This window comes from Vitis vinifera, chromosome 10, assembly GCF_030704535.1.
Source record: "Vitis vinifera cultivar Pinot Noir 40024 chromosome 10, ASM3070453v1".
NCBI classification, from domain to species: Eukaryota; Viridiplantae; Streptophyta; class Magnoliopsida; order Vitales; family Vitaceae; genus Vitis; species Vitis vinifera.
The window spans coordinates 6,897,108-6,921,251 of NC_081814.1; the positions used below are offsets into that span (position 1 = coordinate 6,897,108).

Below are 24,144 nucleotides of genomic sequence, written 5' to 3' on the forward strand. Positions count from 1 at the left end.
CTTCTATGGTGCAAGTTGCAACCCAGCTCACTCAGACTTTTCAAAACAAAGTGAGGGTTAATATCAATCAGTTTCTATTTTAGATTTAATTAAATACACATAATACCCATAAGTTTGAAGTTTCTTCAAACCCCTTTTTTAATTTGAATGTTTAATGAATTTTTAAAACTAATCTAATAAATCCAGAGATGTAAGTCTGTGCCCTAAATTGTATGTTGCAGATGTGGTTTGTGTTTCCCTCTTGGAAAAATAATATTTTTGTCTTGAAGATTACATATTAGTGTTACTTTTTGTCTTTTTATTTGAAAATCATAGCTGGGGAGCTACGTTCCCAATCCCAAATTTGAATGAGTTTCGGTGGAATGAAAATTCTCTGAAAACATAGAAGGAAGAAAAAGGAAAGCCATAGGTATGCTTGATTCTTTATCTAAAAGCAAATGGAGAACAAAAAAAAATCTAAATATGGAGAATAGTGAGGTAAGTCTTGAGCATGAGGAATCCACAAGCTTCAAGAGGAAGACTCCGGCACCGCCATCTGTCATACATCTGGCAATGATTTATTGGTTTGGATCAAGCAACAGATACTAAATTTTGGAGGTGAGCTGATGAGTTTGGGTACGCAGTGTAAGCCATGGCCAAACCTCAAAACCCCAATTCCACCCAAAACCTACCTTCTTCTTCAACACCTACTAAGGTTTCTGGTGAAATCGGAAGCGGCAACACCAGCTACTCCGCCCCAAAGCCCCATTTCCCTAATCCTCCCGATCCCACAAACCCCGACCCAGCTGCCCTCCGAGAGCAGTGGAGATACGCGATCCGGCAGTACAGCAAATGGTATTCTCACGCCTGGGGCACCGCCATTCTCGCTGGCCTTTCCTTCTTTGCCCTTGGTTGGATCATCAAGGGCTCCAATCCTCTCCCCTCTCGACAGGATGACTCTCCTGCACGCCCTTCCTCTTCTTCTACTTCCGATGACGGCGATGTTGGCCGCTGATGGGTGAGTTTGATTTCTGTTGCTTTAATTCAATGTTACCTATTGATTTGGTTCTAGTTTCTGGGTTTTGCTGATCCGTTTTGGGTTTGTTGAATTGTTCCATATTTGGTTAATTATTCTAGGGACTTGTCTAGATTTTGTTATAGCACTGAATTGGTTATCTATTTTATTATATTATTTTTAGGACTTGAATTGACTGTTTTTTGGTTTGAATTTCATTTCGGCTTTTAGCAGTTAGTATGAAAGCACTTTCCTGAGCTGGAAATGCCAATTTCATCACTCTTTAACTTCTTTTCTGAGGTTGTAGTCTTATGGGTTTTTCTATTTGTCTGTGTTCTTCAAGATTCCACGAATCAAAATATTCATGGAGATGAACTAATGTTTTTCCAAGTTGGATTGTTGTAGGGCAAAGTTTGCACTTCTGCAGTACTATGTCAGCCTCTAGAAAGAATGACAATGCTGAGCCCTTGTATCAGTTGTTTCATTAAGCAACCCCAGGCAGTTGCTCAACTGATAGTGTTCCCAGCATTATTAAAGCATTTCACTGTACTTTTTTATGCCTCTAAGATCCCCAGTAATCCAAACAGCTTAGAGGCAATAATCCAAATGCGGGTCCACACCAACCTTAAGCCTCAAACAGATTGGAGGCCTACTAGTTTTTTTTTAATCATGCAATGAGAATGGTTAGCCAGTGCAAAATGCTGGGACCTAGCCCAAGCACCAGTTGAAACCTAGTTGCCATATTACAGAGAGAAAGCATTTGAGTTATTTGCCAACCATTGGTTACAAAATCATCCAATGAAAGGTTTCCGTTAGTTCTTTATGCAACCTTACTACCATGTGTAGGGGCTGGCTGCCCCAGACAGCAGCATTGTCTTTCATTAGTTAGAAGTGGAACATTCTACCTTGCTGCTGTGAAGCATGGCCTGTGAACAAATGTTCACATTTCAATCCATTTTGAACTTTCTGGTGATTAAGCACCATTCATGCAATGCCGAACTGTGTTGCCTTTTGGTAATATCCATGGGCATTTCCATGAGGGAGGCTAATGATATTTTGCTGCTAAGTATTTTGGTGGTATCTAGTAATTTCAGTCCTGGAAACATCAATTCTGCTTCAGCAAATGAAATGTTCTTTTCTGGAGTGAGTTTTTTGAGCTAATTTGTTTCAGTCAACTTTGTATCTTCCCAAGTACCCCAAGACCCTTGATTTCTTAGTTCCAGATGCTGATGATAACAGAGAATAGCACTCATCTTTTTCATTGTGTCATATCCCTTCCCTGCATCAGGGCTATTTTATATGCCCCAATCGCACTGTGCAGCGTCAGCCAATTGCGTTGCCACACATACATGTCAAACTTCAAGGCCATGGCTTCCAGATGCAGTCATACATCATAGCATTATGTACATCTGGGAACTGGACTTTGTTTGTTCCAAGGTCCCATACCAAGGATTTCAGGTTGCTTTATTCATGATCACCATAGTCAATATGTTGACTGACCATGCCACTTTCTATTTTTCCTAGGTAATTAACCACACAATGGAAGGTATTACCGAGCCACTCAGGGGGCCCATACTTTGTACTTGATGGGTTAAGGCTACTTGTTACAGTTGGGGTTAAGCTGACTTCAATGTTGGGAACAGTTGAATTATGGCTTGACAGGGTAACTTTTTGGAAGATGATATTGTTGAATGTGCTGTGTCATTTGAATGGTATTGTTGATTCATTACAAAAGGTTCTGTTGTCCTTATATTGTTGAAATCTCATTATTCTAGTTTGTATTAATGAAAACACAAAGAAGAAAGTGCATCCCAAGTAGAATACTCTAGTATATAGTAGCTTAACGAAATCCTAATAACTTCATGAGTTTTGATGTTACAGGGAAAATGGAATTAGATTGAGTGGATACCTGCAATCATATTTTGACCCTTGTATTGTATTGTTTAAGGTTTTAAAATGACTCCAAGGAAAGTTGATTTAGGTTTGTTGTGAAATCTTGGGAGTACAGGGCATAATGTTCATAACCTAGAATATGAAATTCTGTGCATAGATATATCTTTGCCCAATGGTTATGACTGTGATCATGGTTGATGTTATTATTCTTATCGTGCTAAACAAACACAGAATATATCAATCAATGCCTTGGAGTTGATTAATATGGAACACTTCACGCAATCATACATCATAGCTTTGCTTGTAGAGAACATTATGGAACTCTGTACATAATGTTCCATTACTATTTTTTTGATAGGCAAATAAAGAATATATTAATTGGTGCCTTACAAAAAGTGGGGAAAGTATTATTATTATTATTGAAGTTAATTCACTTTTGGTACCACTGCTAAATGAAATGACCACCTTTTCTTAATATATATTTTCTTAGTAGGCCCTGGTCTATGGAGCTTGTGTGTTGAGCCTATCAAATTTATTGAATTAGATATTTGACTTTGGAAAGGACTTGATTCCTGTAAGGTTGCTGCTAACATTCCAGTCTCTAGAGCTATCTCTTCCGGTTAGAAGTGAGCCACCTTTACAATCTGCCTGATTCCATGATTCTAAGATGCTTGTACTAAATGGTAACTCAAACCAAGATGTAGGTAATGTTGTACCTTAATCTCAGTGATTGCTCATCACACTTACATTGTGGGTGTGCTTAGTTTGGGAACGGGAAGGGGGCAGCTTTCTCATATTTTTTGTTTTAGCACTGAATTCCTCCCTTCACCTCATGAATTGCAATTTGACTTCTGTGGTTTTAAGTTTCGATTTGTTTAGCAATGGAAAACTTCTTTTATGAGGTTGAGATGGCTTTCCAACTGCAAACCCTTGGATCCTAATGGAACGAACCGTGAATTGCAATTCTATTCTTTACCATTTTTTTCTCATATCTTGTGTGAAACCTAAATTTTTTAATTGCCATTGTGTGCTCCGTACTCTAGTCCTGCAATTCCTTTTATGGTCTTCAGTAGCATGAATACACAACCCACCTAGGAGACTTAATGGAAATTTTTTAGGTAAAGCAATTTCTTACCTTGCAACATGCACGGGGTAGTGTGCAGTGTTAACCCAGAAAGAGCGGCAGCTTTTGTTAATTTCTTTCCCTTATTGCTTTCTCCCTTATTATCTGGATCAGACTAATCACATCTGTCTATTCACTGGTCTTCTGCTGCAGTGCCTGCATGCCTAACAGGATTTCTACATAATAATCTCGCTCATACCTCATATAATGCTTTCGCGAGAGGGGAGCTTTCCTGGGAGGGGCAAATCCAAACTTTCTACATTATCAAGGATTGCTATTTGAATGTACTATTAGTACATTATCGCTGTTTCCCTTGTAATACACTTGATCTGAATGTGCTGTGTATATATACTACTTCCTACACATGCAAATTTTGAATTAGAAATCCAAGATCGATCAATTATTCCTAGATGATACAATCGCATGGGAGCGGAGAATATGTTGCATCCTCAGAAGAACTTGCTACTTGGTCTGGTGTACGGTACCTACTACCTTAGTAACGGACGTTGTGAGTGAAGCATTTGGAAAAATGATGGACCGGATCCAGCTTCCGGTTCATAGCCACTAATCCAGTTTTGTTCACGAAATGGGGTGTGGTTATCTTGAGCAGAGGCCTTATAGTGTGATTGGAAGAATTCCATATGATGCTTAGATTTGTTTCTTATCATTAAATGAAAACATAAAACGACATATATCGGGAATGGTCAATAGCCAGGTATGGTTATTGTTTATGAAAATAACAATGTCGCATTTCATCTAGCTGCGTGGAATACCTTTGGAAAACAATAATGCCATACACCAACACCAACCAGTAAGGTATATATTTAAAATAACTGAAGACAAAAAAAGAAAGGAACACAGTTTGCATGGCAGTGACATGCTGATGAGGAAAAGGGCATAGGGAAGAAAGCATGAGAATCATTAGCTTCCAAGACAAATAAGACTAGGCGAAACTTAACTAGTTGAGTACATTGAGTAGAGGAAAATAATGTCACTTTTATGAATCAAGTAAATAGCTAAGCATTTAAACAGAAATTCAAAGACTTGAGTACAAATTATAACCCAAAACAGCTACCCAAATATGAAGCTATGTTAATGGAGCAATTATAGCAGTACACCGATGGGAAAGAATGGAAATTGAAAGCTAAAATGAATCAAAGAAAATGTCAGCGTGCTGCTCCGTTTCCTTTAGATCCTAAACCTTTGGCTAACCATAAACAAAAGATCTGTTCAAGTGTCCAGAACATGATGTTCTAACAGTTAAAAGTTTTGTTGACATAGCTTTCGTGTGCGATGCAGGGCCATGCTCTATATAAATATGAACAGGATAGAAAGCTCCAAACATGATGTTCTTCAAAACTAGATCCTTGTTTCTTCAGTATTATGCAGAACAGCATCCCACTTTCTTCACTGCCGATACATCATCCTTGGTTCCAACATTGATGGTCTGTCCCTTGGGCAAAGCTGCTGGGTCATCCCCGATGTCAAGAGCTTTCCTGCTGACAACACGATAGATCTGGGTCAGCACCTCTGTGAAGGCATTCTCAACATTCATGGACTCTAGAGCTGATGTTTCCATGAAAAAGTTGTTCTCTCTTTCAGCAAAAGCCTTAGCATCTTCAGTGGAAACAGCTCGCAAGTGGCGGAGATCTGCCTTGTTACCAACGAGCATGATCACGATGTTGGAGTCTGTGTGATCCCGAAGCTCCTTCAGCCATCTCTCCACATTTTCAAATGTTACATGACGGGTAACATCATAAACAAGTAAAGCACCAACAGCTCCTCGATAATATGCACTTGTAATTGCTCGATATCTTTGACAAAGAAGATGAGAAACGATAAGAAGATTCTTCAAAGCATCATAGATTTTAAAGGATCAAAGTATCATAATTCAGAGAATTAAGCACTTGCAGGTATTGGGGAATCAAGAGAGGGGCTCAACCACAAAGAAGAACTGGTTTCGGTGCAAGGGTTTCTATATTATAGCTCACTAATAATTTATCACCACAAACTCTGGCTAATAATATATTAGACGGTATAAACTATCCAACAGAAAGAATTAATAAAAGAGAGGATAGAAATGTTAACCAAGCTATCAAGCACTCACAAGCACAAATACTATATTATCAAATGCACATTTATGAATTGAGAAAGTTCAATTAAATGTACAAAGATGCAATTTCCTAATTTGAAATTTCTGCAAATGCTCAATCTTCCCTTGTAATTTATGGACCTAAGAAGATTTTCAAGGTTGACCTAGGTCGCTAACACAATTTGTCCAACAGCTTTATAAAAAAGGACCCAGTGCATCAGCCATTATCATCCAAAGCCTAATGAAGGAAAACACAATTGGGTGTCGACTGAAGAAGAATTTTCGATAATTCACTCGATTTCAGGTCATTTTTGTTCTCTGAAATGTTAATGGACATGAGGTAAACCGTGAAATGAGAATCTTTTCAACCCCTCTACATGAAATTAAAAATTCCATTGTTTGGTAAGAATCTTCTGACAGCCAAACATTACTTTTTTTTTTTTTTCCTTCTCCTTTTCTCCATAATTGATCCCAAAAGCATCTTTACTAAAACGACAGCCTTCATGATAATGTTCCCATCATTATCCTCATGGACAAACACGACCTTGTCGGGAAATATTCCAACATCAACAATGCAGAACAAAATGAATCCACAATAGATCTCGACATACAAATCATCAAAGAGAAGCAGATAAAATGAACAGGCATTCTCGACAGCAATGACAGATCTGAATTCCGAATGGAAAAGAGAGAAAAAGAAGATACCTCTCCTGGCCAGCGGTGTCCCAAATCTGGGCCTTGACGACCTTATCATCGACACGAATGCTGCGGGTGGCGAATTCGACGCCGATGGTAGACTTCGATTCGAGGCTGAACTCGTTGCGAGTGAAGCGGGAGAGGAGATTGGATTTGCCGACTCCGGAGTCGCCGATGAGAACAACCTTGAAGAGGTAATCGTAATCGTCGTCGGCTCTGTAAGAGGCCATTGGATGGAGATGAAAATGAAGGTAGCGAGGGAGATGTGGTTCCTTCAGGGATCCGATCCAAATCTCCTTCGATTTCGTTTGGTTTGAATCGTTTGATTAGGTTGGATGCTTTGTCGTTCCTATGTTGTTCCCTGCCAGATATCCGAAATCTGCGAATGTAAATTTAGAATAACAATAAAAACCACGAAACCGACTACGTGTCATCAAACGGCATCGTTTTCAATTTTATTATTTTATTTATTCATTAGAGACGAAATGAGATAAATTCAACCATAAATTGGCAGCTTCTAAAATTTTGGTCATAGAATATGGTATTACGCAGAGGAGGCGATTGGATTGATGGCCACATTAATTGCATGTATGATTCCTAAGTCTTTTTTATTTATTCTATTACTATATAGCAAGTTTTGCCTACCACGTTACTAGGTTGTGACTAATGCACGGCATCGATTGATCAAAGTCAACTTGTGAATTCATTGGAACATTTTTGAAGTATTTTGTGAATCGCGGACAGGCTCCGATTGGGTTGCCCAATTCAACCAGACCAAATTGGCAACTCTCAAAGTATTGATTATTAATTTTGTAATCACATGTGACATTGACTACAAGGCATATGGCTTATCAATTCAAAGTGGGCCTGGTCCTCACCACTTTTGGTTTTAGGGAGAGGAGGGTGGTGAGGTTTCCATATTTGGAGTAAGGGGAGGTGGGGAGGTGAGAAAACCACGAGGTTGAAAATAATAATTACATTTATATAATCTAGAAGAAATTTGTTTAATTTTTAATAAATATTAATAGAAATAGATATCATATTAAAATTATGAATGAATGTAGTACAAAATGTTTTTATATTATTTTTAGCTAAAAGCATATAATAGAAAACATCTTGATTTTCTCCTTTGGATCGTATTATACAATCACTTAGTCTATTGAATCATATGTTATTGTGAATTAGAAGTTTATTGATTCAAAAGATTTTTATGTTTTGACATACATGACTTGTTAGGTCACCTAAGGTCGAAATAATGTTATTAATGGTATTTTCACTTTCTAAATGGTCTATGATGAAGATCCCGAACTATAAAATGTGAAAGAATGTCCATATAAAAATGATTGATTAAAATGGAAAGCAGTTATGTTGTAGAGTTAAACTCGTTAATAAAACGAGAAATATTTAAACTTATAATCTAAATGCCTAAATATGTAAACATTCGTTGGGTAGAAATGAGTATTTATATAAAAATGTATTAGAAAAATGTGATTAGTGTTGTAAAACAAGGATAAATGGAATACAAATAAAGTAGTAGAGATAAAATATATATTACTTTGATAATATATATAATGGGAAGAAGGAATCAGAGAAGAGTGTTGAAAAAGTTGAAAAAATGAAAGACAGAGAGAATGAGAGAAAAAAAAATCTTGCTTACTTAAGGATACATATTACAGGAGATGGGAAACCTTTTTATAGGCTTTCCAAATGACTTCCATTAATATTCCCATTAATGAATATTAATGAAAGTCATAAATAATACTTAATTAACATTTATTATAATTAATGTGTTGACATTCATTACTTCAATTATAACACTCTCCCTTGGATGTCCACCACATTGAAAAATATGTCTCATTAAAACCTAGCGAAGGAAAAAAAATACAATATTCTTATAATTCTTTAAGTTGCTCTTGGTATGTTAGGATTGCCTCATTAAAAACCTTACTAGTAAAACCCAGTAGGACAAAACCTGGACGAAAGAAAAAATAGTATAGTACATTAATACCCTTTTACAAGCATACTTCCCCTCATGTTAATATCCTTGAGTTGACACATTCCAATCATGTGTATTAACTTCTTGAATGTTGAGGTTGACAATGATTTTGTGAATAAATATGCTAGATTATCACTTGAGCGTATTTGTTGCACATCAATTTCACCACTCTTCTGAAGTTCATGTGTATAAAAGAATTTTGGTGAAATGTGCTTAGTTCTATCTCTTTTAATATAATCTCTTGTTATTTGTGCAATGCATACAACATTATCTTCAAATAATATTGTCGGGCCACATTTGATAGAAGAGAGTCCACATGATTCCTGAATATGCTAGATAATAGATCTTAACCATATACATTCATGACTTGCTTCATGACTTGCCAGTATTTCTAAATGATTTGATGATGTAGCCACCATTGTTTGTTTGAAACATCTCCATAAAATAGCAGTACCATTGCAATTAAACACATACCCTGTTTGTGACCTACCTTTATGTGGATCTGAAAGATATCCTACATCTACATATCCAACCAATTGTTGTTTTGATCCCCTCGAGTAAAATAGACTCATATCAGTAGTTCCACGAAGATAACGCAATATATATTTGATACCATTCCAATGTCTTCGAGTTGGAGCGAAACTATATCTTGCTAATAAATTGACAAAAAAAGCAATGTCTGAACGTGTTCAATTGGCAAGATACATAAGTGTACCAATAACACTAAGATATCAGGACCAAGTAATTCTTCATTTTTTCCGCAATGACAAAATTTGTCATTTTTCACATCAAGTGATCGGACAACCATTGGAGAACTTAAAGGATGTGTTTTATCCATATAAAAACTCTTCAAAACTTTCTTAATGTATGTTGATTGATGTACTAAAACTCCATTTGGAAAATGTTCGATTTGCAAGCTAAGACGAAATTTTGTTTGTCCAAGATTTTTCATCTCAAATTCATTTTTCAAGAAATTTGTTGTTCTTATGAGCTCTTTAGGAGTTCCAACAAGATTTAAGTCATCAACATACACTACAATAATTGCAAATCTAGTTTCTGATTTCTTAATGAAGATGCATAGGCATATAGGGTTATACGCATACCCTTCTTTTTGCAAGCATTTGCTAAAACAATTGTACCACATGCATCCACATTGCTTTAATCCATACAAGGATCGTTGTAACTTGATTGAGTACATGCTACGAGGCTTTGTACTATTTGCTTCAAGCAATTTGAATTCTTCAGGGATTTTCATGTATATATCATTATCCATGGATCCGTATGAATATGTTGTAATAACATCCATGAGACGCATATCTAGTCCTTCTGAGACTACCAAACTAATTAAGAAACGAAATGTGATTGTGTCCATGACAGGAGAGTATGTTTTCTCGTAGTCAATACCAAGTTTTTACAAGAAACCTTGTGCTACTAATCGCGTTTTATATCTTATGATCTCATTATTCTCATTGCGTTTTAGTACAAATACCCATTTGTACTCAATAGGCTTTATACTTTCAGGTGTTTGGACTACAGGTCCAAAAACTTATCGTTTTATTAATGAGTTTAGCTCTATCCGTATAGTTTCTTTCCATTTTGGCCAATCATTTCTATGTCAGCATTCTTCCACATTTTGTAATTCGGGATCTTCATCATTTCTTATGATATCGGAGATCACTTGGAAAGTGAAAATATTGTTAATAACAATATTATTTCGATCCCGTTTTTCTCCCATGTGTATATAACTTATTTAGATCTCACAATTTTCAGGTACCTGTGCCTCTTTAGGGGCTTCTATTTTAATATGTGCCTTTTCAGGGGCTTATTGTTCAATATGTGCCTCTTTAGGGGCTTTTTGTATTATTTGTGTCTTTTCTAGGGCTATAGATTTATCAATTTTAAACTAATCAGTCATTTGGATGGTCTTTTCTAGAGTGCCAAGTTTTTCTTGGGTTTTCCTCTTCTGGGAGCTACATCATTTGAACTGACAGATTTACCACGCTTCAGGCGTATCTTAGATTCATTTGTTAACTGTCCTACAAGGATATCAATCCGTGCTGGAGTATTTGTAGCTGGGATATGTGACTTTGTCACTTTCTTTGTATCAATGAATGCATTTGGTAAGTGATTTGCAAGATTTTGCAAATGAATTATTCTTTGAATTTTTAATTCACATTGACTTGTACGAGGATCAAGATGGGTCATAGTAGATGCCTTCCAACTAATTTCTCGTCGTTCTTCAGGTATCGACTTTTCTCCCCCTAATGACGGGAAAACACTTTCATTAAAATGACAATCTGCAAAGTGGGTTGTAAAAACATCGCCTGTCAAAGGTTCAAGATACTTTATGATAGATGGAGAATCAAAACCTACATAAATCCCAAGTCTTCGTTAAGGTCCATTTTAGTGCGTTGTGTAGGTGCAATTGATACATATACTGCACAACCAAAAATTCGTAAATAAGAGATATTTGGTTATTTTCCAAGCACAAGTTGTGAAGAGGAGTATTCATGGTAAATTGTAGGTCGAATATGGACTAAAGCTGCAACATGCATAATAGCATGTCCCCAAGCAGAAGTAGATAATTTGGTTTTCATTAGTAATGGTCGAGCTATTAATTGGAGACATTTGATGAAGAATTCTGCTAAACCATTTTGGGTATGAGTATGGGCAACAAGATGCTCAATATTTATCCATATAGACATGTAATAGTCAATGAATGTTTGAAAAGTAAATTCGCCAGCATTATCAAAATGTATTGTCTAGAAATTGTGCTCATAATCTGATTATTTATGCAAAAAGTCTAGCAAAGGCAACGTTACATGTAGAAAAGAGACAAACATGTGACTACCTAGTAGAAACATCTATTAAGATCATAAAATAACATAATGATCAACATGGTGGATGGATAGGCCCACATATGTCCCCATGTATTCTTTCTAAAAAGACTGGTGACTTATATATGACTTTAGTAAAAGATGGTCTGACTATTAATTTACCTTGTGAGCAGGTAACACATAAGTATTCATTGGGCGAAATAATCTTCTGGTTCTTTAGTGGATAGAATATTCTAGTTCTTTAGTGGATGCCTATGTGAGTGTTTGATTATTCGACGCATCATTGAAGACCCTAGGTGACCTAACCTGTCATGCCAAAGAACAAAAACTTTTGGGTCGTTGAACTTCTGGTTCACGACAACATATGATTCAATAGACTTTATAGTTGTATGATACAACATAGAGGAGAAAGTCGGGAGTTTTTCCATTATAAGCTTCTAACTAGATATAATGGAAGTAATGTAAATATATTCTACATTATCTTCATTCATAGTTTCAATATGATATCCATTTCTGCAGATATCTTTAAAACTGAGCAAATTTCTTCTGGATTTGCTAGAATATAAAGGGTTATTTATATGGAATCTAGTTCCATTTGGTAACGTTATGTTTGCTCTTCCAGCGCCTTCAACTAAGTTTGTAGTACCAGATATGGTACTTACATTAGCTTTTATTAATGTCAATTTGAGGAAATATCTTTTATCTCGAGGAATTATATGTGTGGTTGCATAGTTTACGAGACATACATCATCCTCATTCATCTTGAGACCAAATAACACATGGATTTTAGATATAACTAAAAAAAAAGGATAATGTAAATAACAAAAGAAAATCAGATGTAAATATAAGACATAATAATATTTGATATATAAAATAACATCAATCAATGTTAATTTTCTCATCATTTATTAAATGGTTTGTTTTTTTTTTTTTCAGTGAGATCTCTAAAGAAATCAATGTCATAGTAGGTTAGGTCCAATGCATCACCATCGGTAAAGTTCATCTCTATCTCTTTTCCTTTTGCTTTTATTGATGCTTGGTAAAGGTTGACCAAATGTTTGGGTGTACGATAGGTACGCGACCAATGCCCCTTCATACCACATCTATAACAATTATTTTCATGGTTCTTAGGAGGTTTATCTTGTAAACACTTCCTATTTTCTTGTTGTGTCTCAGTATTGTTCCATTTCTGGTAGTGCAATGAGACTTTCATTTTATGAGAATTTGATGAATTATTACTATAAAAACCATGGTATCGGGGATTTCTTCCACAACCACGACCACTTCCTCATCTTTGTCCACGTCCACAAGTTTAGGACGATATTGCATTCACTTAAGTAAATGGTTCAGATCTAATTGGATGAGACTGGTGATTTCTCATCAAAAGCTCATTATTATTATTATTATTTTTAAAACCTTCATGGAGATGATGACAAAGGAAAATCAATGTTTTTGCGCGATCCTGCAGGAATGTTTGATTTCCTTATTTGATCATAGCTCCAAGATTCATTGCATCAAGATGCATTTTAGCATCAAGGATCCAAGATAGATAGTTCTTTCCTAAAATGTCAAGTGCCACAAATTCAAGTTTTGTGAGATTCAACATTGTCAAATAACTTCATATATATGACAAAACAACATTATTGGAATTAGTTATAATAAATTGATAACATTGACATAACTTTGATTATAAACCAAATTAAATAATTTGTTTATAACTTTTAACAATATATAACAAAACAAATCAACAATAATATAAATATGTAAAATTTTATTCTATATAAATAACTTCAAGTTTAAGATACGAAAATTACCTTCAAAGTAATTCGTACTGATAACATATTGTAAAACAAGGATAAATGGAACACAAATAAAGTAGTAGAGATAAAATATATCTTACTTTGATAATATATATAATGGGAAGAATGAACCAAAGAAGAGAATTGAGAAAGTTGAAAGAATGAAAGATAGAGAGAATGAGAGAAAAAAATTTCTTTCTTGCTTAAAGATACATATTACAGGGGATGAGAATCCTTTTTATAGGCTTTCCAAATGGCTTCCATTAATGAGTATTAACGGAAGTCATAAATAATACTTAATTAACATTTATTATAATTAATGTGGTGGCATTCATTACTTCAGTTATAACAATTAGAAGATATAAAATATGATTAGTAGCCTAAAGTTTTTCATAGAGACTTGGTACTGATTATGAGGAAACATAACCTCTTGTGATAGACACAATCACACTTTGCTCTTCAAGTAGTTTGATGGTCTAAAAAAGATTAGATATGCATCTCATGGATATTGTTATGACAAACATAGATAATTAGATAATGATATATACATGAAAATCGAGTTTTGACCCAAAATAGTACATTGAAATTTATTTTTCCATAAAATAAACTTGTTTCAAAATAATGTTTAATCTAGTACGTCTATACCATATAAGCTACCATGTCATAAAATCGTGGTTGGTGACTACGATTTTATTTTTTAAAAACGATTAGAAATTGTAGTCACCAATCACGACTTTAACTTTAAGTTTAAAACCGTAGTTGGTGACTACAGTTTTGAATTCTTTTAAAAATGATTCAAGCCATAGTCACCAACTACGGCTTTAAACTTAAAGTTAAAGTTGTGGTTTGTGAGTACGGTTTCTAACCGTTTTAGAAAAGTAAAACCGTAGTCACCAACTACGATTTTATAACATGACAATTTATGTGGCACATATGCACTAAATTGAGCATTATTTTGGAAAAAAAGTTTTTTTTTTATGTAATTTTTTGGGTCAAAACTCCATGAAAAATATTTGATAAATTTTTTAAAGCAAATAATACAAAACATTATAGCTTGCGGTCAATCAAGTTACAATGATTCTTGTATAGATTGAAATAATCGAGACACATGTGATACAATCGTCTTAGCAAATATCCACTAAAAGAAGGATATGTGAATAATCTTTTATGTCATGTGTTTTAATTAAGAAATTAGAAATTGGATTTCCAATTATTATAGTATATGTTGATAACTTAAATCTTATTGAAACTCCTAAAGAGCTCAAAAGAACTACACATTATTTAAAAACAAATTTTGAGATGAAAAATCTTGTGAAAATAAAATTTTCTCTTGACCTATAAATCAGTGTTTTAAAAATGAGACTGAATTGGGGGGTTCAATTGATTAGAATGTTGACTAGATTCTAATGTGGATTGATTCACTTCAATGAATCGAAAATGCATTGAACAAGTATCGACCCAACATCGAACTAGTCCAACTAGCGATTTATATATATTCAAACTTCAAAATAAATATAAATATTTACTATCTATTTATATATTATAGAATAATAAATATCAAAATAATATAAATAAAATAACTAATAATTTTGATAATAATAAAATATATAGATGTTGAATTTAAGAATTTTGATTATTTATATATATTTAAATTTCTTAAATTATTTTAATTTTAATAATATATAAACTATATATTTATGAAATCATTGATTCGACCATTGGACCGTGAACAAATAACTTTTCCAATTCAATGATCAATTTGACACTGAAAACATTGTTATAAATTGAATGTTATCCAAATAGAGTTTTAGTAGATTATTCATCTTTCATCAAGAAAATATGAAACATTTCCATATGGATAAAACATGTCATTTAAACTCTTCAATGACAGTTTGATCACTTGAAACAAAAAAAGGACTTGTTTCATCCTCACAAAGATGATGGAGACTTACTTGATCATGAAGTACCATGTCTTAGTCTTATTGGCGCATTTATATATTTTGTCAATTGCATAAATAAATAAAACGTGTCTTATCAAAGTTTTTTTATACAAAATAAATTTCAAAAGAGTGGTAAATATATTCAAGTGATAATATGACAGGTTTATTCACAAAATCATTGTCAACCTTAGGGGTCTCCAAAAAGCCCGCGGCCCGACGGGCTAAAGCCCGGCCCGAGCCCGTTTATGGGCGGGCCGGGCCGCGGCCCTAAATTTAGGCCCGGTCCGGCCCGTAGCCTTTGGCCCGTCGGCCCGCCCGTAGGCTCGCCCTTAGGCCCGCCTTTAATTTTTTTAAAAAAAATAATATACTATATTTTTATATATATATAATTAACTCATTTAATAAGTACAAAAGAAATGTAGCTCAGTTGGTTAGAGCCTTGAAATTTAAGCTTGAGGGGAGGGGTTCGAATCCCCCCCTCTTCTTTCCTTTATTTAAAAGCCATTTTGGCTTATTTAAAAAAGCTCGCGGCTCGGCCCGCCCAGCCCGCCCGCCAGCCCGCGAGCTCATAGGCCGGGCCACGGGCCTAGCATTTTAGCTCGGCCCGGCCCGTTGACCAGTCAACGGGCCCATAGGCCCGGCCCGAGCTGGGCCACGGGCCTCCTATTTACGGCCCGGCCCGGCCCGCCCGTTGGAGACCCTTAGTCAACCTTAGCATTTAAGGGATTAATATACATGATTAGAATATGAGAACCCAAAGATCTTTCATGAAAAATTAGTATGAGGATATCAACATGAGAGGGGAATGTTTATTAAGGATATTAGTGTACTATCCTTTTTCCTTTCTTTAAGTTTTGTTCCATTGAGTTTTACCGGTACAATTTTTAACGAGACAATCTTAATTAATCAAGAACAACCTAAAGAATTACAAGAACATTGTACCATTTTTCTTTTGCTAGATTTTTCCCATAAAGTTTTTTATTAGTAAAATTTTGATGAGACATATTTATCTATATATAGTGGACATTTAAGGAGGAGTGTTATAAATGTATTCAATATTATAGTTGATGATCACTACTTTTTAGAATCACTGTCAAACGGGTTCTAATACGACTTTTATAGTTGAAATAAATTAAGTCTAAACAAATTCATTGATCATTTGAAATGAATTAACCTTTCTTTATTATATTTGAGAAAAGTTTAGGAGGAACTCATACAATGAAATTATGCGTAATCTTAGTCAAAGAAACCCCTTAACACTTTTTGATTGATTCAAAGTCACCTTACTCCTTGAAGGAATCTCTTGGATACTACTACCCTTTTGATTTTCTAATAGGTTTGGTGATAAGAATATGTCAACGTAAAAAACCTATGGAAATAGAAAGAGTTTGGTGGGTAGAACTCAGGGAACAACTGGGCCAAGTTCAGCCCACGGGCTTTAAATTGTACACGGATGTCCAAAACAAGTATTGGGCTGGCTTGTTTCAATGGTCGGTGAGTATCCCAAATAAAGAGCACATTTTCAGTTTGAAGATTTGAGCCGGGGGCTCATCACAGAAATCATGGGCACAGCCCAAGTCCCGTGTGCATTTGCTAATCGCTTTCAACTCTACACTTCGGTTTCTTCACGGGCTTTAAATTGTACACATATGTCCCTTCAGAATTTGCCTATCTAACATTCTCAACGAGATGTGATATATCTTATGTAAAATTTTGAGTACACACTGATGGAAAAGATCGTTGGGAACGAAGAGTTTCATGGGAGGACCAAAAGGGCATGAAGAAGAATCCTGAATTGGAATATAGTTGGTAAAGGAAGGTGATAAGCTTCTGATTTTACTTGATTTACAAATAGGCAAATGAAATCAAAAGGGTGTAAATGGAACAGTCCCATCATAATGATTGTCCTCCTCATACCTAATCCCCTCGTGTGGAGGCACTTTTAATAAAAAAAGGAGATGAAGATGCACCATTCCGCACACGCCACCTATCCACTCACAGTCACACTGCTCCATCAACCATCAAACCATGTATATTCCAATCTGAAACCCTCTGGTTCATATGGGATACACACAAAAAGCACTCGGGCTTTAATTTCTTCTCCACCCACTTTGGAAAACCAGACACTTGGATCACTCCAATTCCAATACTGATCCATGAAAGAGAGGATGGAGTGCAGAGAGAGATGGTCCATGGAGGTGATGATTCATGATCATTATCATACGTGAGGGTTCATGCAAAACAGTGTGTGACGTAGAGTGGGGAATTTTGCAGTTTGATACATCGATATCACTCAATCAATTCAAGCGGAGAGTGCAACACTGTTGAAGCCAGTGCGCACGTAAATAAACTGCATCACTCAACCCCAGTTGACCCATTCAACAACTCCTCAGCAACTGCTCCTCTCTCTTTCTCTCATTGGTTCATCGCCTCATCCCCCACAAAGCAACAGTGTGTCGTGTCTCTCCATCTGCCTTTAATTTTCTTTTCTTCCCGTGCTGGTCAGGGTTTGAAAGCAACAGCTGCTGATATTCGTGAAACATTAACTCCTTTCCGTTTCTAGTCAGACCTCCTGATTCGTGCAAGCGAGATGCGGTTTCAATATGGCATAATCATGGTACCACCGCTTCCTCTTCTTAGTTTGTGTGTATGTAAATGGTTTCTGTCCATGTTTACATATTTGGACACACCCCTAACCAATCTCATTGGCCAGATTGCCATCAATGTTTGAGTATTTATCGTTTTTTTGTATATGAATAAGGCTCATTCATCTTCAAGGGGCATACACTAAAGCCCATTGATCAAAATTGCCTTCAAGATGGCGTTTATCTCTATCAGGGAAGCCAGATGTCAGATAATCATTTGTATGCCATACATATGGGTGAGTATTTCGTTAGTACTGGAAGACTGGAAGTTGTATAATACCCAATACGTTTAGGAATCTCATTCCACCTACTACCCGGAGAGTATATATAAGAGTATCTCGTCATGGAAATGAAGATATGGCCTGGACTTATTGTGCCCATGCAGGAAATTTTTTAAATATTTGTATGAAACCCAAAGATGAGAGCAACACATGAAGATATTCCCTGAATAAATCGTGAGCTCGGAACAAGCGTAATTAACACATTATAGAACCAGGAACAAGTAATTAATTCAAGTCTTGGTCAGTGGACTACTGCTACTACGCCCAGAAAGGTTTTGTGCTTTCAGTCACATAGCCATGGTTAAAAAAGTTGGGAGTGTTTTCACTGCTTGGACAAAAGGCCCAGCCACAAAAGGTTGCAACAACTTGGGTTCCTTGAAGAATAAGCAAGTGCAACACCCAAAAGCTGCAGGAATTATGATGATGATCTCACAACTTTTTCTTTTCTTTTTTTTAGATGTAAGAAGATAAAGTTGGCATGAGAATCCGCTATTATCCATTCGTTTATGCTTCACTCCATTAATAAGATAAAAAGAGAAAAAACCAGGTGACATATAATCTTCTCTTTGGAGAGAAACACATTAATTACCAAAGCTATAATGGAGGACCCACTAAAACAGCCACATAATAACCTAAGATAGAAGAAGAAAAAGATAGAAACAGAAAAGGCCAAGATCGCCAAAGCTTGCCCATCTCTTCAGCTTCCACGCTTCCTCTATATCTGCACTCCACCGAACAGACAAATATATAAACTACTAGTAAATGAACTCTAGACATTGCATGGTTCTGGAATGTGGGCCACGCTCTCTCTCACTTATCAACCCTTGAAACAACTTCCATTTCTTACAAATCAAAGATATCAGATGGTGATACCTCCTAATATGGTAGCCTCATCTACTACCAAATCAGCTCTGTACTCTCATGCTTTTCACAGAATGATGGGCTTAAGGTGCGCACCAGGTAGTAAAATGCGCCGTGCTGTAGTGACTGGAGGGTGGCACCCCACTCATTGGTGAGCACAGGGTGGCCGTAGGAGTTGATCAAAACGGCGTCGTCCCCGAAAGCCTCACGCACGTTGAAGGGGCCCACTGCCACCTCGAAAGCCACGTCGTTAATGAAGACCGTTGATTTCGCAGCAGAGGTAGGGCCCAGTGCACCCGATTCTCCAACACCTGCAAACACACAAACAACTTCTCTAATGGACATACAACCAACGCAGTAGTCAACAACACCACCCCATGCACACGTCCGCCTTCACACGGATCACAAATGGATAGCCAAAAGACAAATGTATCCCCATTCCCCTCCCTATATGACATATTTGTCCTTTAATAAATCAATCACGTCCATGGATCTTAGCTAAACCTACTCTGATATGTTAGTAGTTTTCGAATACATAAGTACACATAAACAATTCCACGATATCTGAAATGCACTTGAAAGCGCGTGCACACGCGACCCAAACTAACTGATGGACAGTGTCACAGCCTGCCCTCAGAGTTTTGAGCGTGTGTGCCACGCGCTCAGTGTTATGGATGAGAGGCGGGAGTGATTGAGTACGATGGTGGTCTGGGTGTTGGCATGGAAATCAATAGAATTGAAGTACCTTGAATTTGGTTGATGGTGAAAGGAAGAGTTAGCGTAGTGGGAGGCGGAACGCTGGTGGTGGGTGGAAGAGTGGCTACGGTGTAACTCAGTTGTTGTTGCAACTTCATCTTCTCTTCTTCATCGTATTTCTTAGAAACTCCCTGATTCATCAATTCAGTGAGTAGAAGGCCCGAGTAAGCTCCCACCGTCTGATCAGGAATTTGGACAACATTGGATAGTTCAGAGAAGCAGAGTCCATGGGAGAACACGGTGCTCCCTCCGGTCTGTGGCACCGGGAAGAACAAAGGTTCCTGCAGAAACTCGCCGGAGTTCTGAAAGTAGGTCTGGTTCAGGGGGGCGGTAGGAGAATTCGAAACATCCATGAAGCCTGCAGAACCCAATGGCAAGCTTTTGTTTGACTCTTTTGGGGATGATTTTTCAGAGGATGATGACGAAGATGATGGAGTTATAGAGGCATTGGAAGTGATTGGAGGGGTTTGTTGTGGCTGTTGTTTTGAGGTTTGGAGGTGGCGCTGTTTGTGTTTGCTTCTTGATTTTCTGTTCTGAAACCAGTAAAAGACGTTGGCGTCGCCGACTTGACCGAACTCCTGTAATTGAGCTCTGATCTTCCTTATCTCATCCCTCGGAGGATTCACCATGCCCGAGTTGAAGATAGCTTCAAGTATGCGTATTTGCTCCGGTTTTGGATTCCATCTCGGCTTTGGCTCTGGACTCCGCTCTTCACATCCAGGCACTGTTAAAAGCAAAAACATCGACATAGCTTTAGATACGTTGACTCTTCGGGGTGAAGAAAACCCATGGAACCCCCCTCCCTCTTTATTGTAGTCAATTCTCAATTGAGAACAACAGTTTGAAATACCAGCAAATTAAGAGAAGCCATGATCAATACATGATTGGTGGGTTCGAAATCTTAGCCGTTTTTTTCCAAAGTTAGGGGAAGAGTTGGGGTAGCAAGAATGAGAAACATAAATGATGATTGGAAGTGTGTGGAGGGTGGAATTGAGTGATATTACCTGATGTATAAGGGGGTCTGTGGCATCCACTTGAAATGAGAGATGGGTTGATGTCATGCTGCCATTGGTGATGAGTGTTGCAGGGCTTGGACTTAAACATACTGGGCCAGTGTCTATTAGATGAAGCCATGATGATGATGATGGGAGGGCAGACCAGCAGCTATGTAGATATGAAATATCTAAAGTAGCCAACCAGAAGAGAAACAACAACAACGGAGCAAAGCCCTTTTGTTGCTCTTGTTTTTGGTACTGAAAGCCTCTAGCCAAACATCACATCTCTTCTTATAGCCTCCTCACCTACCCCTGTGTTCAGTTTATTTCAATTAATAAACAGTCTTTCCCATCTCCCAAAGAATAAAAATAAAAATAATAATACTAATAATAAAACCCATAATAAAAAAATTGACAAAACCCACAACAGGAATCGCCTGTGAGATGATAAACAAGAAAGGAAATGAAAGTAAATATAAAGGTAAGAAGGAGAGTACACTCCCATCCCTTCCTTACAGTTTAGCATTAAAACTGAAATGCTTGTGGACTACTCAAAGTACAAGCCAATTCCCCCGGACGAGAAGCAAAGGGAACATGGAAAGCAATATATGCTGGGGCTAGATTAGAATCTTGATCAGAGGAGACAGAGAAGGGGTCTTAATGCAAAAGGGGGTGGTGCGGAGTGGAGTGGGTTTTATAGCTTTAGAGAGGTGGGCTGCTCTGATGAGTTTGTCTCCTATTCATTGTTTTCCATGGGGAGGATTCCCTTGCTCATGACTTTGGTTTGCTTGCAGTGGTATTAATGGGAGGGTGAAGGGGTAGATATAAGTGTGGGATTATTCTAATGGAAGAGGTTGTTGCAGGAATAAATGGGGGTGGGGGTGTTTGAAAGTCAAGGAGCCTTGTAGGGTTTTGATTGGAAAGAGGTGGTGGGTCAGTAATTGCGAGTTTGGTTTATTTTGGGCAAAGGTGGGCTTTGGATTGACTCGAGGGCCTCTTCTTCTTCCTCTTCTTTTATTTTCTTTCCTTAAACAAAAAAAAAAAAAAAAAAAAAATTCAAAATCAAAATTAATTAAATCCCAATTAAATGAGAAAAATGTGACTCCCCTTTCTCAATTTGTTCTACTAGCTTTATTGTAAATGTTGCGACAAGAAATAGCAATTTTTTTTATCAAATGGTACTACCAATAAAACAGTGGGATATTAACCCTATCAAACGAATATTGGTGAAGGACTTATGAAACGAGTAGGATTAATGAAGTACTATATATTAAAATTCAGTAATGTTGTTATATTTGAATATTTTTTCAATCAATTAATTGTTTGGTTGACTCCTATTAGCTGGTCTTTCAGTCGTCTCCTAATCAGGAAAAATCATTAAGACCTCTTCCTCGTTTTCAAAGTTTTCACATCGAGATGAGTTTGAACCCACAAATTTAAACATTTTGTGAGGAGAAAATTTTGGTAAAGCAGATGATTACAAGTCAATGGGACACTCAAAATGCCGCTAGAGATAGAGATGGAGCTGATGATGGTGATGGCACAATTGTGGTTATGGGCAACGACATCAATTTGATGGCGGTGGAGGCCAATTTCTTCAATCATTTAAAAATTTCAAACTAAGCTACATTAATATTGCAGATGAACAAGTGCAGTAGTGAATGTTATAAAAGTGACATAGGTATGCAGAGGCAAATATTGGTGTGGCGTGAAATTTCAGGTAGGGTGTGGACATGGTACTGGTACCATGTAGGCTGATCACATTTTTTGTGAGAACAAATGTTAATCATTTATGTGAAAGACTAAAAATTCAACCTTTAAGAAAAAGTTGATGTTATAGTCAATGGAATTGTTGGTGGTGGTGGCCGAGCATGTTGCCTCTTGCTACGTGCCTGTTATTTGTGTTGCATGTAGCGGGGGAGAAGGCTTTTTTTAACTAGTCGTGCACTTTCTAGTTCTTTAGTTCAAGCCATTATGAAATTAATCCCTTCTTGATTTGTAGCATAATGGAATTAGATCATGGACTTATGTCGGCGACATAGCAATAAGGAAATGTGACATATATCGAGTGAATAAAGAAGAGAAAAAAGAAAAGGGGGAGTGCATGTGAAGATGGAGGCAATAAAGTCAGAGAGAAAGGTGGAAGAGTATGAAGTTTGCAGTTTGGCAGAGATGGGGTTCAGGGTTCCCCCGGGCTTCAGTGGGGTATGGGGGGCCTAGATGACCAAAGCAACACAGGGTACATCTCTCACTCGCTCTCTTTAATTTGTGCTACAACGTGAGTTCAACTCCCCGTATAAATGCGAAGGAGCAATGGGGTTGGTCTACGTGGTGTCGGTGCGATTCCGACATGCAAACCTCATACCCAACTCTGCTGCGTGCCATCTCATCCATCTCTCCATTATTCTAATCCCCTTTGTCCTCCTCTCTCCCTGCAATCCCCCGTCCTCTAGTGCCTCTATCTCTCTCTCAACACTTAATTTATTTTTGTTAAAGTGCATCATCATATGGATTGTGCATTCAAGTCCTCGGATTTTAAATTTTAAAAAAAATTGCTAACTTAACATGTTATTAGAGCTTCTTGTTTTGATGTAATTTCAAATTCTCTAAATTTAAACTAGTACTTATCAATTTTTTGATTAAGAACACCCAAAAAACCCTTGTTAAATTTATAGTGTTGACTAGTGTGTTGACAACTTGACATCATATGCCCGCTTGATGTAAACGGCCAGGATTCGCCTGTCATTTATTAGAGTGACAACTCCCTGTAGTGGAAGAGGCGGATTGGATGTCCACCGCGGTGACAGCACTTCCGGAGTTTCACTTCAACAAACCCAGTGACGCATGTACAGGAATAAAGTATGAAAATTAAATTTTGGTCTGAAGGGGGAGATAGGGATGAAATGAATGGACGGGACATGAACTCCAACTATATATCAAGATGTTGAAAGAGTTCCATGGTGGTACGTTGAATAGTAGCAGCTGTCAACTGCAACATGTTCCCATGTGAATTGCAAGTGGTAATGAAATTTAAAATAATGCTTCCAACTTTTCGAAAAGATTCTAGAGAGCAAGGAAAGGGGGGTGGGGTGCCAACGCGTGGAACATATATAAAAATGATTTGAGCATAACGCCTGCATAGTGTATATAGTGTATGCATGCATCATCCTTCTTCGGTCTCCAAACTCCATCATTATTTAATTTCAACACCTTGTCCCATCTCGAATTCTCAAGGC

At 37.0% G+C, this 24,144-nt stretch overlaps 3 protein-coding genes across 3 annotated transcripts; 1 reads left to right on the top strand and 2 right to left on the bottom strand.

Annotated features, from left to right (window-relative positions):
* The first annotated feature begins 496 nt into the window (after window positions 1-496).
* On the top strand, window positions 497-4,421 carry LOC100253757 (uncharacterized). Its single transcript, XM_002277604.4, has 2 exons — window positions 497-997; window positions 4,164-4,421. Exons 1-2 carry the CDS (start codon window positions 606-608, stop codon window positions 4,192-4,194), a joined length of 423 nt encoding a protein of 140 aa, XP_002277640.4. The 5' UTR covers window positions 497-605; the 3' UTR covers window positions 4,195-4,421.
* A 565-nt stretch (window positions 4,422-4,986) lies between these two features.
* LOC100264083 (ras-related protein RABA1f) lies at window positions 4,987-7,194 on the bottom strand. The gene is made up of 2 exons (XM_002277543.4): window positions 6,808-7,194; window positions 4,987-5,824 (listed from the first exon to the last, which is right to left on the bottom strand). The coding sequence occupies exons 1-2, from the start codon at window positions 7,026-7,028 to the stop codon at window positions 5,392-5,394; spliced, it is 654 nt and encodes a 217-aa protein (XP_002277579.1). The 5' UTR covers window positions 7,029-7,194; the 3' UTR covers window positions 4,987-5,391.
* An 11,601-nt stretch (window positions 7,195-18,795) lies between these two features.
* On the bottom strand, window positions 18,796-21,702 carry LOC100258905 (WUSCHEL-related homeobox 9). Its single transcript, XM_002273152.4, has 4 exons — window positions 21,425-21,702; window positions 20,918-21,220; window positions 19,903-20,637; window positions 18,796-19,468 (listed from the first exon to the last, which is right to left on the bottom strand). The coding sequence occupies exons 2-4, from the start codon at window positions 21,045-21,047 to the stop codon at window positions 19,194-19,196; spliced, it is 1,140 nt and encodes a 379-aa protein (XP_002273188.1). The 5' UTR covers window positions 21,048-21,220; window positions 21,425-21,702; the 3' UTR covers window positions 18,796-19,193.
* Between the last annotated feature and the right edge of the window lie 2,442 nt (window positions 21,703-24,144).